General features: G+C 35.6%; 1 protein-coding gene across 1 annotated transcript in view; it reads right to left on the reverse strand.

Moving 5' to 3' along the window:
• The window catches only part of RXFP1 (relaxin family peptide receptor 1), a 137,124-nt gene that overhangs the window by 4,301 nt on the left and 116,208 nt on the right, over positions 1–16,615 (reverse strand). The window contains exons 12-17 of the mRNA XM_042782405.1: positions 15,163–15,234; positions 14,342–14,413; positions 12,147–12,218; positions 9,141–9,370; positions 5,974–6,384; positions 5,042–5,260 (exon numbers count right to left, since the gene is read on the reverse strand). Of these exons, the coding sequence (XP_042638339.1) occupies positions 5,042–5,260; positions 5,974–6,384; positions 9,141–9,370; positions 12,147–12,218; positions 14,342–14,413; positions 15,163–15,234 (1,076 nt within the window). The remainder of the gene's footprint in view (positions 1–5,041; positions 5,261–5,973; positions 6,385–9,140; positions 9,371–12,146; positions 12,219–14,341; positions 14,414–15,162; positions 15,235–16,615) is intronic.

Here is a 16,615-nt window from a genome sequence, read left to right on the forward strand (position 1 = left end):
GTGGGATCAGGCAGTGTTTCGTTCTGCTGTGCATGGGGTCGCTATGAGTCGGAAACGACTCGACGGCACTTAACAACAACAACAACAAATTTGGGAGGGATATAATCAAGGTTATATTTTGGCTCTTGTGGACTTATTTTAATTGTCTTCAATGTCAACTTGAACTTGCATATGAGCAGTTGATGGTCTGTGCCACAATCAGCTCCTGGTCTTGTTTTGGCTGAAGATATTGAGCTTCTCCATTGTCTCCTTGCACAGATGTAATTGACCTGATTCCTATGTGCTCCATCTGGTGAAGTCCATGTATATAGCCACTGTTTATGCTGCTGAAAAAAGGTATTTGCAATGAATAAGTCATTGGTCTTACACAATTCTATCATGTGATCTCCAGTGTCATATCTATCACAAAGGCCATATTTTCCAACTACCAGTGAGTCTTCTTTGTTTCCAACTTTTGCATTCCAGTCACCAGTGATAGTCAACACATCTTGATTGCATATTTGGTCAATTTCAGACTTCAGAATTTGGTAAAAATCTTCAATTTCCTCAACTTTGGCTTTGGTGGTTGGTGTATAAAATTGAATAATAATAGTATTAAATGGTTTTCCTTGTTGGTGTTTGGATATTGTCCTATCATTGACAGCATTGTGCTTCAGGATAGATCTTGAAACATTCTTTGTGTCAATGAATGCCATGCCATGCCATTCCTCTTCAATTTGTCATTCCTAGTGTTTTGGTTACCTAATGCCATTCTCACAGAGATATACCACAAATGGGATGGCTTGAACAAACATGAGTTTATTCTCTTATAATTCTGGAGGTGTTAAATCTGAGTTCGAAGTGCCACGCTTTAAGGGCTGGGTGAAAGCCTCTCAACCTTGGGTGTCAGCTCTGCCTCCAGCTCCCAGTCTACTGAAATTGGAGGTGTTTCTTCATTCAGACAGCTGCTGGCTGCTGAGGTTGACAAGGCCGAGGCTGACAAGGCCAAGATTGACAAGTAAAAAGGCACAGTCCCAATGTCACCAACAATATGACAGGCCACTAATTCAAGTCCAGATGAAGTCCCAAGATTGACAGGGCATGGCAGGCTGCTGAACAATGACTTGGCTACATGCAAGGTTCAATTGTGTCAAAAGGCTAGAGACCAATCCTAAAGCTGCTTCTTATATAAGGGAAGCACAGACCATAGCCATAAAGCAGCTACTCAGCTGCTTGTAATAGATTCCACCATGGAATTGGTTGCCAGTCTCATCATGCGGGATAACTACCAACAGCTGCCCAGCCACTCAACCAGGCCCAGCCATGTAGACACACAACCTTAACTACCACAACTAGTATAGAAAATCATATGGTTGTCTGACTCAAAACGGCCAAAATCATCCCATTTTAGCTCACTAATGCCTAGTATATCGATCTTTATGCAGTTCATTTTTGACAACTTCCAATTTTCCTAGATTCATACTTCATACATTCCATGTTCCGATTATTAATGGATGTTTTCAGCTGTTTCTCCTCATCTCAAGACATGCCACATCAGCAGATGGAGGTCTCTAAAGCTTTACTCCATCCACATCCTTAAGGTCAGCTCTACATAAAGGCAGCTCTGCCCCAGTCATATTTTGAGTGCCTTCTGAACTGAGGGGCTCATCTTCTGGCACTATATTGGACAATGTTTCAGGGCTATTCATAAAGTTGCCCAGTGATATATCAGACTGTTTTACTACTATTCATAAGGTTTTCCCTGGCAAGTTCTTTGAGAAGTGGATGGCCTCTTCCTTCCTCCAAGTCTGTCTTAGTTTGGAAGTTCTGCTGATACCTGTTCACCGTGGGTGATCCTACTGGTATTTGAAATAGCGGTGGCATAGTCTTCAGCTTCTCAGCAAACACTCAGGCCACCACAGTATGACAAACTGACAGACGAGTTTTGGACAATCTGTTGTTGTTGTTGTTACGTGCCGTCGAGTGGGCCCCAACTCATAGCGACCCTTCCTTGGGTTTCCGAGGCAGTATCAGTACGGAAGTAGGATTGCCCAACCTTCCTTCCGAGGGTGGCTGGTGGGTTTGAACCGCCAGCCTTCTGGTTAGCAGTCAAGTGCTTTAGCCACTATGCTACCAGAGCTCGCTATGAGTCAGGTCCACTATGAGTCGGGTCCGACTCGATAGCACATAACAACAACAACAGGAAAGTAATTGCCTTTTATAAATTAATCTTGTATCCTGCAACCTTACTATAATTGCTTATTAGTTCCAGAAGGTTTTTTTTTTTTTCCCGTTGTTGTCATTGATTCTTTGGGATTTTCTGCATAGACTATCAATGTCATCTGTGGACAAAGACAGTTTTAATTCTTTTTTATTCCCATCATTTGCCTGCCAAGCCCAAGGCTGGTGGTTCAAACTCACCAGCCACTCTCCTCCAGGTAGACCGGGCTGTCTCTTGGGAGCTCTGGTGGTGTAGTGCCTAAGGCATCTGACTGCTAACCAGAAGGCTGGTGGTTCAAACCCACCAGCCACTCCCTGGAAGGAAGGTTGGACAATCTACTGCTGTAGTGATATCGCCTCGGAAACCCAAGGAGGGGTCTCTATGAGTCAGACCTGACTCCATGGCAGCAGGTTTTCTTTCATTTTCTTTTCTTATTGTATTAGCTAGGACTTCCAATACAATGATGAATAGGAGTGGTGAGAGGGTACTTCTCATTTTAGTTTCTGATCTTAGGGAGAAAGCATCTGGTTTCTCAACATTAAGTCTGATGTTCCACTGCCATCAAGTCAATTTCTACTAATAGTGACACTACAGGACAGCCTAGAACAGCCTCATAGGATTTCTGAGGCTGTAAATCTTTATGGAGGCAGACTGCCACATCTTTCTTCCATGGAGTGGCTGGTGGGTTAGAAATGCCAACCTTTTGGTTCACAGCCAATTGCTTTAACCACTTCACCACCAGAGCTCCCTAAGTATGGTGTTAGCTGTAGGGTTTTTTGTAGGTATTTTTTTATTAGGTTGAGAAAATCTTCCTCAGTTCCTAGTTTTCATCATTAAGTGGGTATCAGATTTTGTCAAATGTTATTTGTGCATGTATTGATATGATCATATGATTTATTTCTTTAGCCTGTTGATGAGATGGATTACATTAGTTGATTTTTAAACATTGAACCTTGCATATCTGGAATAAGTCTTAGTTATGATGAATAATTCACTACTCTGTAACACAGAGTAGTGTTACTCATGGGAGACCCATGAGACCCATGACTCAATGGCAATGTCCGTGTTTTAAAATTCAATTTGCTAATATTTTGTTGAGGATGTTTCCTTCTATGTTCATGATATATTGATCTGTAATTTTCCTTTCTTGTAATGTCTTTGTCTGGTTTTGGTGTTAGAGTAATGCTGGTCTAGAATGAATTAGAAAGCATCCTTTCTACTTCTATTGTATGGAAGGGATTACAGAGAATGCTATTATTTCTTTTCTAAATGTTTGGTAGAATTCATCAGTGAATCCATCTGAACCTGGTGCTTTTGAACTGCCAACCTTTCAGTTAGCAGTAAATGACTTAGACACTATGCTACCAGAGCTCCTTTTCCTGGCAGGTTATTAATTATTGATTCACTTTTCTTAATAAATATGGGCCTATTTAGAGTATCTGTTTTTCTTTGTGTGAGTTTTGGTAGATTGTATCTTTTAGAAAATCGGTCAATTTCATGTAGGTTATCAAATACATGGGCATAGAGTTATTTATAATATTCTTTTATTGTCCTTTTAATATCCATGGGTTGAATAGTGATAGACCCTCTTTCATTTATGATATTACTACTTTGTGTTTTCTCTCTTTTTTTAATTGGTTAGCCTAGCTACAGGTTTATCAATTTCACCAATCTTTTCAAAGAAACAGCTTTTGGTTTTCTTGATTTTCTCTATTAACTTCCTATTCTCAATGTCAATGATTTCTGCTCTAATTTTTATTATTTTTTTCTTCTGATTACTTTGGATTTTATTTGCTCATCTTTTTCTAGTTTTCTCAGATGCAAGTTTAGACTGTTGATTTTGTATCTTTCTTATTTTCTAATACATGTATTTAATTCTATAAATTTCCCTGTAAACTCTGCTTTTGCTTCATCCCACAGTTTTTCATAAGTTGTATTTTCATTTTCATTTAGTTAAAAATATGTAAAAGTTCTCTTGTGTCTTCTTTTACCCACATATTATTTAAATACATGTTGCTTCATCTTCAAATATTTTGTGATTTTTTAGCTATTTTCTGGTAGCAATTTCTAGTTTAATCCCATTGTGATTAAGTATACACTTTGTATGATTTATATTCTTTTAAATCTGTTAAGGTATATTTATACATTTATTAAAACTATAGAACTACAGAACCTATAGAACTTTATAATACAAAAGATGAACTCTAATGTAAACTATGGACTTTAATGAATAATAATGTGTCTGTATTGGTTAATCAAGGTTAACACATGTATCACATTACTGCAAGCTGTTAATAATATGGGAAACTCTTTGTATGAGGAGAGAAGAAGGGGTACGTGGGAACTCAGAAGGGGTACGTGGGAACTCAGAAGGGGTATGTGGGAGCTCTGTACTTTCTTTCTAAAGCTGTCCTGAAAAATAGTCTATTAATTAAAAGGAAAAAAAAAAAAACCCAAAAAAACCAAAAACCCTAAAACTAGACTTTTACACACAAATTCATTTCTAACATTTTGAGACAAAATGAAGTAATTATAATCATTTTGGCCTACTATCCTTCCTAGACATCTCTAATATGGATAAATCAGTTTCAACAGTTTGTATATAATTTATTTAGGTCATTGTTCCTCTATTGTAATAACTGTGCTATTAGGAATTTATGAAAATAACTGAACACCTTCCTCTCAGTAAACATTTCATTCATGAACAGAGCTTGATTTACATATAACTCTGAATTGTAATACTTTAAATGAGTTAGTGTTCAGGACCTTAATTTACTTTCTTTAAGGAACATTACACAAACAGACTTGCAATTTCTCTCCAGAAAGAAAAAAAAGTTGTACCTGGTATTTCTACTTGAAGCAGTGAAAGAAATTTCAGTATAAAAATGGGTATCCAGCATAATGCATCAGTAAATACAATAAAGAAAAACCGCTTGGCAATCATCATCTCTTTTTTAACTTGATTCTGTATTTCAGTTGTTGTAATGGCACTTTGATGAATGCTGTAAAACATGCTTCCGTAGGAGAAAACTATGATGATAAATGCTATCAAATTAATACCTAGTTAGAACACAAGAAATATTATTAATATATATAAACATTCTTTCAAAAAATACTGTTAGTGTTATTAAAAGAAGAAAAATAAGATAGACTATAACATCTGTTTGTTTTTCTTCATAAAGAATTATTAATGTTCATAGTAATCATAAAATTTCTTTGAGTTGAAGTATTGTTGCTAAGAATGATGAAATGCTTAATTTTAAAATGGCATGTTAAAATGAAATTATAGTGATTCAATGAATATTCTCAGAATATTAAACTTTCTAGTACTGCTTTCATATCAATTTGTGCTGTACTTTGAAAATGTTTTCACACTGCTGGCTCATAACACTGTATATTTACTTTCTTTGCAAACACTTGTTTGGCTACTTTGAATTTGGAAAGATAACAAATGCTGTTAAGTTCCAATAATAATGGCAAAGAATCAAAAAAATATTTTGCCTAGTATTATTAGTGTGATTCATGAAATACAAGTATCTAGTGTCTTATCTTTTATTAAGCTGAATCAGTATGAAATTTACATGATAAAGGGGTAATCTGGAAAAAAAATCCTTTAGGGGATTCTGATAGAATCCACCCCCACCCTCATTGAAAAAAAAAATGCTTAGAAGATCTGAAGTAAAATTTTATAACCATTTGAAAGTATAATGAGTTTCACATTCTAATGTATTGTACCATTTGGATGAAAAGAATTTTAATGTAGGATTTCTTACCAAGAAAAATTGCCACTGAATAAATCCGGGCTCCAATACTTTCTGTATCTTCTGAATGAAGAGGAAAACATACTCCATTGGTGCCATAGTAGTTTTTGAAAAATTCCTTATTGCTCAATGGCACAAAAGCCACTATAAACCCGATAGTCCAAATGAGAATAAGAACTGTAATTGTTCTGCATTTTCCAGGTCTTAAACATCTAAAAGGATATACAATGCAGATGTATTTTTCCAATGTCAGAAACGTTAAAAGTAAAACGGATACTTCTGTGGACAGAATGGCCAAAGATCCCACAAGCTGGCAATGAATACTCTCCATCCACAGCTGTGCGTGCTTATTGTATTCTCCACGAAACTTTAGGTCAAAGGCTCCAATCACAAATAAGTAGATTCCCATTAAGCAGTCGGCACCTATAGGGATCAATACGTTTCACAAATTTAGAGATGGAATAATTTACATAGAGCTGGCCTACGTAAAATTGCTCTCTACGATTCCATAAGGAGCTCTGGTGGTGTGGTGCGTAAGACATTTGGCTGCTAACTGGAAGATTGGTTGTTCAAACCCATCAGCTGCTCCACAGAAGGAAGATGAGGCAATCGACTTCCATAAAGATTTACAGCCTTGAAAACCCAATGGGGGGCACTATGAGTTGGAATTAACTCAATGGCAGTGGGTTTCTTTCTTTTTTTTTTTTAATGATTCCATAGCTTCTTACTTTTACTTCTTTCTCTGCACATTCTTTAAGTTCCATCCTAAAGAATCAGCTCTCAAAGTGATATACTACATAGTGTACTCGCTTTTTAAGTAAATGTTATCCACCAGAAAGTGAGAGAGTTTTTTTTTTTTTTTTTTAACTGCACAAACACCTTACCCAAAGTCCCTAAAAGTGCATCACTATATGAATTATAAGGCTGCTCCTTATTGCTAAACACTAAAGTTATATTCTGGGGGAGCTCTGGTAGCATAGTGGCTAAGGCACTTGACTGCTAACCAGAAGGCTGACAGTTCAAACCCACCAGCCACTACTCGGAAGGAAGACTGGGCAATCTACTTCTGTAGTGATACTGCCTCAGAAACCCAAGGAGGGGTCGCTATGAGTCGGGTCCTACTCGAAGGCACATAACAACAACAACAAAGTTATATTCTAGCCTTCATCAGGGAAATTGAGCTTATCAAAATTTGGTAGATAACAATACAGAATAGTAATAATTTCTGAGTTCTCTTTCCTACGTAGCTTGCAGTGAAAAAGCAAATAGAGAGTAGACTTTGAATAAGGATGAGGGAGGAGCATGGGACAACACACATTAAAAAAGTATACCATGGAAGACACAGAGAGGTGCACAAGAGGTAGAGAACAAAGATAAACACACACACAATACTGCATTACAAATAATAACAACCATTAATATATGTCTACATGGGTAGACAGGCTAAATGTTCAGGTATGTCTGGGTTAAACAGAGTATATCCATGACCATATATAAGTCTGGCAGATGATATTTCTACATATGTATTTGCATGTACTATAAGAATGTCCATATATATAATAGAGCTAACGGGGCAAAGTTATGATAACTTCTTAGTCACAGCCAAATACCCTGAGGGAATGTGAGTCACTTGGCCCATGGTCTTGGGACCATGGTCTTGGGGGACATCCATCTAAGCATCCATCTAAGATACAACAGTTGCTCTCTCATCTGGAGCAAAGAAGAATGAAGAAAATCAATGGCACATGGAAACAATTAGTCCAAGGGACTAGTGGATCATGTGAATCTCAGCCTACATGACCCTGAGACCAGAAGAAATAGATGGTACTCGCCTACCACTGTCAACTACTCAGAGAAAGATCAGTGCAGGAGATCCTGGATAGAGTGGGAGAAAAATGTAGAACAAAACTCAAAAATCATAAAAAAGACCAGGTTTACTGGTCTGATGGAAACTGTTGAAATGTCCATGACCATGGCCCCTAGTCACCTTTTGGGCCTGGGATTGAACTCACTCCTGCATCTTCCAGCCAAAAAATAGACAGGCATATAAGGTTAATATTTACACCAGTTAGGATTTACACAATCCTTAGAAAAATCAACCATGGGGGATCAGAAGGGCAGTATTTGCACAGGGCGATAGCTCAGAGGGCAGGAATGCATACGGAAGAAGGACGCAGGGAAAAAGTAATCACAGGGAGGAAATGGGATGGGAGCTGTTACATTATGGGAATTGAAATCATTGTCATGAAACAAAATGTGTACAAATTGTTGTACAGAAAATGAATTTGTTCTGTAAACTTTCAACCAAAGAATAATAATAATAACAAAAGTATAACATCAGTAGATTAGTACTTTATACTCTCCAGAGAGTATGGATAAATTTTTGGTCCCTTGACCCAGACTATAAGCTCTCTGTAGACTGATTTCTTGCTTACTTTTCCATGTAGTACTCATTTGCCACAACACTTTGCAATTTTAAAAACTTAAAAGAATTAATGTTATCTGAAAACATTTTTTTCCTATTTAAAGATTTCAAATTACGAATGCAGAAGATTCTAGTAGCTTAGAGATCAGAAAATCAAGTTGCTATTATCTCAATACCTATGATCAAGCCATGCCACCAAAAAAGTAAATGCAGTTCTTAATATTAAAATTTGACCATGTTGTTGTTGTTGTTATGTGCTGTCGAGTCGGACCCGACTCATAGCGACCCCCTCCTTGGGTTGCCGAGGCAATATCATTACGGAAGTAGATTGCCCAACTTTCCTTCCAAGGAGTGGCTGGTGGGTTTGAACCTCCAGCCTTCTGGTTAGCAGTCAAGTAAGTGCCTTAGGCACTATGCTACCAGAGCTCCCATAGAAGGTTGCAATTTTATTTTGAATAAAATATTGTAGGTGCTTTAATAAAATATTATGCCTTCAGGACCACTGCATGAGAGAGAAACCAGTGAATGAGAGCTACATTTGGTCTGTGTTACATAACTGAATTTACTTGTTTTAAGAACTTACAGTTTTCTTACCTAAAGTAATTCTATTTTCATTTTGGAAAATGTGGAAATGACATAAAGGAGAGAAGTTTTAAGTCTCATAATTCTACCAATCAGTTTACTTATTTTCTAATAGTACATGGTGTAGTATATTTCGTAACTACAATTTTTTCTTAAACCAGGAAATACTCACAGCAGAGAGAAATGATTGACATGGCATGTAGCTTATTCTCAGACCTGATATAAGGTCGCATACAAATAACAAAGATGTTTCCAAAGCATGTAACTGCAGACACAACCCAGACAAATATTCTCTGAATAATGCTTGCCAAGAGATTCTCTACAGATGAAATTCCATCAGTGTTGGGTTTACAGCTGCGAACATGAGGTGCATATCCACAGTACTGGAATTTCTTAAAATATCTGGTATATAAAGAGAAGACAAAATAAGATATTTACTTATTTTCTACATATCTTTAGAGAGAAACTGTCTTAATTTGAGACTTTGAGGATTGTAAAACATCAGCAATACTAAAGCTTTAAATTTAAGTTTACTTCTTATCTACTTGATTTTACTGCAAGAGAAAGTGTGATTGAAAGTATGATTGGCATAATGAATATACAAGTGTTAGACATATCTTAGAATATAAATAAGCTGTTAGGATGTGGTCAAGAGAATTAATCTAGCTAAGCAAAGTTATGTTCGGTATTTAGTGTTTACTACATAATAATGCACAGTTACATAGCTCCTATTATTACTGCAACTGATTTTGCTTTTTACCCCTCTGGAGAAGATAGAGTTAAGTGCTTTCTCCTTTTGAGTTTCCTTAGCTTCTCTATTATAGAAGTGATTATGTTATCTGTCCACCACTCATCTGTCAAGTTGCTGTACAGTAGTGGCTTGCTTGTTGCTATGATGTTGGAAGCTATGTCACCTGTATTTCAAATACCAGCAGGATCACCCATGGTGGACAGGTTTCAATGGAATTTCCAGACAAAGATAGACTAGGAAGAAAGGCTTTGTGAACTGCTTCTGAAAATTAGCCAATGGAAACCCCATAGATCACAATAGAATATTGCCTGATACAGTGCTGAAAGATGAGCCATCTATGTTGGGAGGCACTAAAAATACACAGTAGCCACCACAATAGACTTGAATATACCAACTACAGTGAAGATGGTGCAGGACTGGTCAATGTTTTGGTCTATTGTCCATGGGGTTGCCATGAGTCAGAGTAAACTTGATGTAACTAACAACATGTTATCTGTTGTTCCTTGCTAACATGCCTATTTCTTACACTATAGTTTGCACTCATTAAATATTTGTTGAATGAATTCTTTCATAAATAGAGAGACCTCCCTTGTTGATAAAGACATCATTCTGATAATCAGTAATTACTACCAACATTAACACCATTTATTGAGTATCTTTGAGGTATTTATTTATCAGGAATAAATTCCCACAACTCCATGAGGTAGGTGTTAGTATCACCAAATGAGGATATGAGATTTTAATGGAATCAAATTATTTGGTAGAAAATTTTCTATTAAATGTAGAAATTGGAATTAAAATTAGATCTATTTGTCTCTAGAACTATGTGCTCTGGTAAAGATGATAAAAGGTCTTCATAGTACAAAGAACTATAGTAACAAAAAGATAAAAGCTTAATGATTATAGCATGCGGTCCTTTTAAATTCAAGTTCAATTGCTGATTTTTCCATCCCGTTCTATCCAAATCTGTCTACCATTTTCTCTATGACTTAACTGAGTGAGATGAGAGCAGACCATGAGAAAGGAAAGGGCAGTGACTGTCATTTTAGTTTGTTTCATTTGTGTTAGGCTAAATAAAAATCTACTTTCATCAACAGATTTTTAATGAGTGTTTATTTGTTAAGGAGCTCTGGTGGTGTTGTGGTTAAGACATGTGGCTGCTAACCAAAACGTCAGTGGTTTGAAACCCCCAGCCACTCTAAGGAAGAAAGATGGGGCATTCTGCTTCCATAAAAATTTACAGCCTTGAAAACTCTATAGGGTTTGCCTGAGTTGGAATTGAGTCAATGGCAGTGTTTTATTTATTTACTTGTTTGTTTGACTGCCTAGCATCCAGCCACTCTTTTGATAATAGTGTTCTCATTTCCTGTGAGGCAATTATTTGTCTACCTTGTGAGAAATTGTAGTGATACCTTCAGTGGAGCCATTCCCCTAACCAAGAATGACCTAAACAAGATCAATTAGACTTTCTCTCCTGGATCTCAGTCTCTTATTGAATGACACTTGAATGGATTGCAGCAGTACTTGGATCTTTAAATCCTTGGTTCCTAGATATGTGTTTTCTGTCCAATTCCACTTTGTTTCTTTAGTTATTTTTTTAGATTCTGTGAGCTACTCATTTTCTTCCAATATTCCATTTTGTTTAATTTAGTATTTTATATGGTGTGCAACCACAGAATCTTTTATAAGCATTCTGTCTGAGGAATTAAGGAAAATAAAAAATATGAACAATATTTGTAGAGTTGATGGCTGATGTGACACTTTCTAAAATTATTGAGAATGAATTACCATGGCATTGTGCTCATTGTTGTACCTGCTATATGATTGCATTCCATTAAAGAAAATATTTCTAAATCAATGGTACAACCAGACACATCCTTTAGATAAGAGAATTTCCAAAGTTTAACAATTTATGCGTGTACACTTGATCAGATTTCTGACAGACATTGGGAGAAATTTTTTCTGAAAATGTCTGTAAATTTTCTTATTGACATCAATTATTTACTTATAAATATTTTACATTGTTTCTATAAATTTCTACTCCTTGGTCCAGCAGCACTTATACCACGTGTACAAATTATTAGCTCTCTAAGTGAACAGTGAATCTAGTAGAGTTGAGAATAACTTCTTGCAGAACTGAATGGGTTCCTTTCATATCCATGTTCCTGGACATTAAAAAAAAACCCGTGTAAGATTCCATCAAACTGTAGAAAACTAAAAAGCAACCTGTTGCAATATCAAAGTTAAAAAGTTAATAATTTTAAGAGTTAATTTTTATTTAGGCAAGTTAGTCAGAATATGTTAATAGATTAGATGCACTAATTAATTATTAATTAATTATAATTAACAATAGATTTTATAGCAATGCATGTAGATACATAAATCAGATTAAAATCAAGGTGAAGAACTAGAAAAATGTCTACTTACATGTGGGAGAGATTCTTAAGAGGTCTAAACATCCTTTGTTGGATATTTGAAATTTCAATTCCTTCTAAGTTGCTAAAAATGTCAAATAAATAATCAAAGAAAATGACATGTATGTTATTTATAGGACAATAAAAATGCTAAAATAAAAACAATTAAAAAACTGTTTTTAATTAACACTTTTCTGAATAAAACATTCACATACACATCACCCTAGGCACTTTTTCAATTCCTCCTCTTTTTGATTCTGTTATTTATAAACATATGCTCCTCTATTTAATTTGTGAAGAATCTTCACAGATCATGGCACAATGCTTTGTACTTTGCTGTTTGTTGCTGACAAGGTGTCTTATGAAAAATTGCATGGTCTTGTGACATCAACATGATCTGTGATATATCTGAGCCCATTGTTGTGGCTAGTTTGTCAATCTATGTCATTGAAGATTTCCCACATTTTCACATACCTTCTGCTTTACCAAAGATAATGCTCTTCTCTAGTGATTGGTCTTTTCTGATGAGGTGTCCAAAATAAGTAGAAGAAGTCTTGCCATTCTCGATTCTAAGGAACATTCTGATTGCATTTCATGTAAGATTGACTTGTTCATTCTTTTGGCAGTCTGTGGTATATTCAGTATGCTTTGCCAAAATCACAATTCAAATGCATCAAATCTTCTTCTGTCTTCTTTTTTTTTTTTTTCATTGTCCAGCTTTTGCATGCATATGACACAAATGAAAAGATTATGGCTTGTGTCAGGCACACCTTATTCATCAAAACTAACTCCCCACTGCCGTCTAGTCGGATCTGACTCGTAGCAACCCATCCTTGGGTTTCCGAGGCTAGGAAATCGCTAGGGAAGTAGATCGCCCAACCTCAAAGTGATCATTTTTGCCTTTTCAAACTTTGAAGAGGTCTTTTGTAGCAGATTTGTTCAATGCAAAACACTGTTTGATTTCTTGACTGCTACTTCCATGGACATTGATCCAAGTAGAATAAAATCATTGAAAATTTCAAATTTTTTTCATTTATTATAATGTTGTTCATCAGCCCACTTATGAAGATTTTAATTTTCTTCACATTTAACTCCTGCAATCCATACTGAAAACTGGTCTTTTCCCTCTATTAATAAGTGCTTCAAATTGTCTTCATTCTAAGCAAGCAAAGTGTGTCATTTGCATGTCTAAAGTTATTAATGAATTTTCCTACAATCCTAATGCCATAACATAGTAACAACTCAATACGTATTTGAGGAATAGATGAACAAGCACTATTTTGCATGATATTACAATAGTAGAGGAGTTTTATATCCTTGAAAATTTTCAATTATAATAAATTTTTTTCTGATAAAAACTATTATTTTTTTATTGAGAGAACACTTAAATTGAATGAATAGTTGCTTATCTTTTTAATGCAATTCCTATATCTAATAAAATTTTTTATGATTTATATAATCAACACAATTTCATTTTAGGTTAAGTATGACTGTAATCAATTCTTAGATAAACCAAAAAAACCAAACCCATTGTTACTGAGTGGATTGCAACTCATAGAGACCTCCATTGGGTTTCCTAGGCTTTAAATCTTTACAGAAGTAGGTTGCTCCATCTTCCTTCTGCAGAGTGGCTTGTGGGTTTGAACCACCAGCTTTCTGTTAGCAGTCAAATTCCTTAGGCACTACACCACCAGAGCTCCTTAATTCTTAGGTGCCCTATGCTAACTGAGGAATGATTATGCAAGATACTTCAGAGGTTCAAAGCAAACAAACCAGAGAAAGGTCCTGGTGAGGTATGCCAAATTATAAAATGATTACTTAGTTTATAAAATAAAATTATTACTTAGTTTATAAATACATTTAAAAAACAAAACAAAACTGTCTGCTTATTTTTCATCTAATCCAGCAAGCAGTAGGGAAAGATTCTGATTTGAAAAAAATGAACTATTAGTATTAAAAACAAAAGCAAAAACCCATTGCTATCCACTTGATTAAGTCTCATAGCTACACTATAGCACAGAGTAGAAATGCCCCATAGGATTTCCAAGGCAGTTCCTTGGAAATTTATGGAAGCAGACTGTCACTCTTTTTGGTGCAAAGCAGGTGATTTGGTTAGCAGCTGTGTCTTAACCACTGAGCCACCAGGGCTCCTTATTAGTATTCAGAAAGCTATTAATTATATAATTACCGCCTTAAGTGTATACTTACAGAGACTTGAGTTTGACAAGATCATCAAATTGATTTACTTCTATTTTCTGGATTGGGTTATAGGAAAGATTCCTGTTTAAAAAAATAGTCAGCAATAAATCATTGCTATAAATTGCCTTAGTGAAGACAAAGTCTATCTATTGACTTTGGGTTATTTAAAAAAAAAAAATTACCAAAAATATATAGTAACAGGACTTGTCTCATGGGGTTAACTGAACATTTAAATAAGTTAATAGAGATAAAATACAACAGTACTGGCTTAGTAAGTGCTGGCTGTATGATTGTGTTTGTGATAGAGAGCTAGGACAACATGAGCATGAAGGCAGAGCTGTCAAGACGGCTTTCTCCAGAGAAATGGTAGGATACCCAGAGAAAAGTCACATCTACTTCACATTTGTGATTTCAGAAAAAATTAGAAGAATCTTAGCCAAAATCTGATTAACAGAACCATACCTAATATATATATTTTTAATAATAAATGTTAAATTAAAGACTGCCATTTTGCACTAGTGATTTGTGAGGCATGGAATAAAAAGTAAAAAGCTACAGGTAGGGGCAATAAGTCATAGATCAGAGTGACAGTACAGCTGAATTTAGAAGGAGAAAATTTCTGAATCTTTGAAAAGATCATTGATTAAAGGGGACTTCTCAGGATAAGTTTTCTTTTCAAGAAATTTATTGTAGTTTAGGCTATTAGATGGGGGATGAAAAGAGCTGCAGGTGGGGATATAGTTACAGAAAGAAGAAAAGATAGGGAGAATGACAGTAAACAAAAAGAGTTATATAAAAGAAAAGAAATTAAGAAATCGATAATGTCTTACAGTTGTGAGAGCTCCTTCAGATTCTTAAGTATATGTGGTGGAAGATTTTCAATCTCGTTATTTCCTAAATCCCTAAGGAAATAATTGCAAGCATATTACTTTCTAAAGACTTTATTCATTGTTCTAAAATTCATTAGTAAGCCATTATACAATTTTCTAATAATGCTATTGGTGAGTTTTCTTCCTGCCTTCCTTCCTTTTATTTTGACTTTCCTGTAAATGTTTTATTTTCACACTGTTGCTGAATGTTGAGACTAGTTTTATGTTATTTACATATTTTATGGGAGAATTATCTAAGAAGATAGATTGTTTTTATTCATCTACCAGAGAAATCTTTCTAAAAATTCATCCTTTTTCTTAAAATCATTCAATAGCTCATTATTGCCTAGAATATAAAATCAAAACTGCTTCATGTGGCATTAAAAAGCCGTTAAGTATCTGAATATCTTGCCACTGTCTATCTTTCCAGTCCCAATTTCTACCACTTTTTACTCAGTCACAATGAATTTTCCCTGAATGTACTTGGTATTATAATCTCCATGCTTTTACATAGGTCCTTCCCTCTGCCTGTAATAACCTTTGCTTCTTTCCCTTCTGTGAGCTCCTACTTATCCTTCAAGACTACTCAAATGTCACTCCTCTAGGAAATTTCTTAGGCACAGGGAGGTTATGTACTCTCTCTGTTCTCCTAAATATTTATTTTGCACTCTTCTATTACAACATACAGGAGTTCTGATGGTGTAGTGCCTAAGGCATTTGGCTGCTAACCAGAAGGCTGGCGGTTCAAAACCATCAGCCACTCCTTGAAAGGAAGGTTGGGCAATCTACTTCCATAGTGATACTGCCTTTGAAACCCAAGGAGGGGTCACTATGAGTCAGATCCGACTCCACGGCAGTGTGTTTCGTTTTTATTACAGCATATATAGCATATGGTGCATTTAATATTATATTGAATCTCTTTCTGTCCATATGTAACTAGCTTAGTATTGGACTAACCTTTCCATTTCCAATTAGAAGACTATTAATAGACTGAATGAATCTATCTATTCTGTATGTAGGTAAAAGTAGGGTAAAATTCGAATTCCTTGTATGCAAAACCAATAAAATATTAATCATGTTAGTAAGGCAATGGACAAAATAGATATAGAATAGTCCATCAGAATATTAAAACTCCAAATATCAAGTTCAGTAGTTTCTGATGAGAATGCCTGGATTTGGCTATCAGAGCAAATTCTAGGATACCTTTCTTATAGCATCAAGTATGTAATAGGATAGTGTCGGTGTAGGTCCTAGTTGACATCTGAAGAGGTCATTATCTCAGTTTTAGCTTGTTGTTGTTGTTATGTGCCATCAAGTCGGACCCGACTCATAGCGACCCCTCCTTGGGTTTCCGAGGCAGTATCACTACGGAAGTAGATTGCCCCATCTTCCTTCTGAGGAGTGGCTGGTGGGT

This window comes from Orycteropus afer, unplaced genomic scaffold, assembly GCF_000298275.1.
Source record: "Orycteropus afer afer isolate SDZICR_OR568_19922 unplaced genomic scaffold, OryAfe1.0 scaffold00305, whole genome shotgun sequence".
Lineage (NCBI taxonomy): Eukaryota > Metazoa > Chordata > Mammalia > Tubulidentata > Orycteropodidae > Orycteropus > Orycteropus afer.